The sequence below is a fragment of the Chenopodium album genome, chromosome 20 (assembly GCF_948465745.1).
Source record: "Chenopodium album chromosome 20, dcCheAlbu1.1, whole genome shotgun sequence".
In the NCBI taxonomy this organism is placed as follows: Eukaryota; Viridiplantae; Streptophyta; class Magnoliopsida; order Caryophyllales; family Amaranthaceae; genus Chenopodium; species Chenopodium album.
In genome coordinates this window covers 3,914,244-3,915,788 of record NC_137853.1, presented here as the reverse complement: position 1 = coordinate 3,915,788, position 1,545 = coordinate 3,914,244, and the positions used below count along the sequence as shown (strand labels likewise).

The 1,545-nt window shown below is 40.8% G+C and overlaps 1 protein-coding gene across 1 annotated transcript; it reads left to right on the top strand.

Moving 5' to 3' along the window:
* LOC145599158 (ethylene-responsive transcription factor 2-like) lies at positions 1-1,170 on the top strand. Its single transcript, XM_081655569.1, has one exon. It carries the CDS (start codon positions 174-176, stop codon positions 990-992), a length of 819 nt encoding a protein of 272 aa, XP_081511695.1. The 5' UTR covers positions 1-173; the 3' UTR covers positions 993-1,170.
* The last annotated feature ends 375 nt before the right edge of the window (positions 1,171-1,545 follow it).

The following is a 1,545-nucleotide window of genomic DNA, read 5'->3' as shown; positions in this document are numbered from 1 at the left end:
ATTAGTTTTTTCAACATTCTCTCTAAAACACCTGAACCCATAAAAATCAAGCTCAAATTTCTAATACCCACTTCAAAAGTTCAGATTTTTAGCTCAAATTATTAATACCCAGTTCAAATTCCCAAATTTTAAGCTCAAATTTAAAATACCCAGTTCATAATTAAGAAGAAAAGATGAATAGAATCAGTCATCTGGAAACTGATTTAGCAGTTCTTGATTCGATTAGGCGACACTTACTTGAAGATTGGGACCCGAGAATTATCGGAGCTTCTACGATTAACAATGGATCAAACCCGATTTATCGCCGGAATTCCAGTTTTAGCAGGTTGTATCCTTGTTTAACTGAAAATTGGGGTGAATTGCCATTGAAAGAAGATGATTCTGAAGATATGGTTCTTTTTGGTGTTCTCCGGGATGCGGTACACACCGGGTGGTCGCCGGAATCCGGGTCGGAAATCGATTCGGGTTCTCCGGCGCCGGTGGTGGTTAAGTCGGAGCCGGTGGAGTCTCCGGTGAGAGTCAGCGGCGGTGAGGTCCCGGCGGTGGCCGTGGCTATGGCGGCTCCGACAAGGGGGAAGCATTACCGCGGTGTCCGAAGACGGCCGTGGGGTAAGTATGCAGCTGAAATCCGAGACCCGGCTAAGAACGGGGCTCGGGTTTGGCTCGGAACATTCGAAACTGCCGAGGACGCAGCGTTGGCCTATGATCGGGCCGCGTTCCGAATGCGCGGCTCGAAGGCATTGCTAAACTTCCCCCTAAGAGTGAATTCGGGTGAACCCGACCCGGTACGGATCACCTCAAAGCGATCTTCTCCGGAAAGAACAACGTCATCATTATCTACGTCATCGAGTTCGTCATCAGAAAGTGGGTCCCCAAAGAGGAGGAAGAAAGAAAATGGGCAAGTGGGAAAAGGAGTGGAAGCTTTACAACAAGTGGGATGTCAAGTTGGTGTGAACACATTGCCACTTGGCGACCACCTATTAGTTAGTTAAATATTTTAATTATATCTTATTAATAGTATGATTAAGATGGTGTGATTCTATCATTATCTTCTTAATCATGGATTAGGATGGACAGGTTGTCAATGGTTTTGGAGGTTTTTAGGAGTTGTAGTATATAATGATGGGGTTTTTGGTGCAATGTGAATAGTGTATGTTCATTTGTTTGTTACTACTTGAGTTTTTATTTACAACAAAGTACTTCATATATCGAAATGGCCTGTTGTAAAAAAAAATTAATTACATGGACTTTATTTCTTGTACAATACAAAAGAATATCAATTCGTAGCTTTAGGCTAGAGTTATAAACTTATATTCACATGTAGTTGACCGCCATTTGTTATCAAAAATTAACCAATGAAATTGGATTGACTTGAGATTTGAGAAGTTTTTGGCCAATTCAGTAAGATTGTTCATCTTATATACCTTAATAAATTATATATACTCTCATATAATTCGTATATACTATAATATATTCGATATATATACTTTTAAAAGCTAAAAGATGGAGCGATTAGTCTTACTTATGTGTGGAGATGCGAGAGCC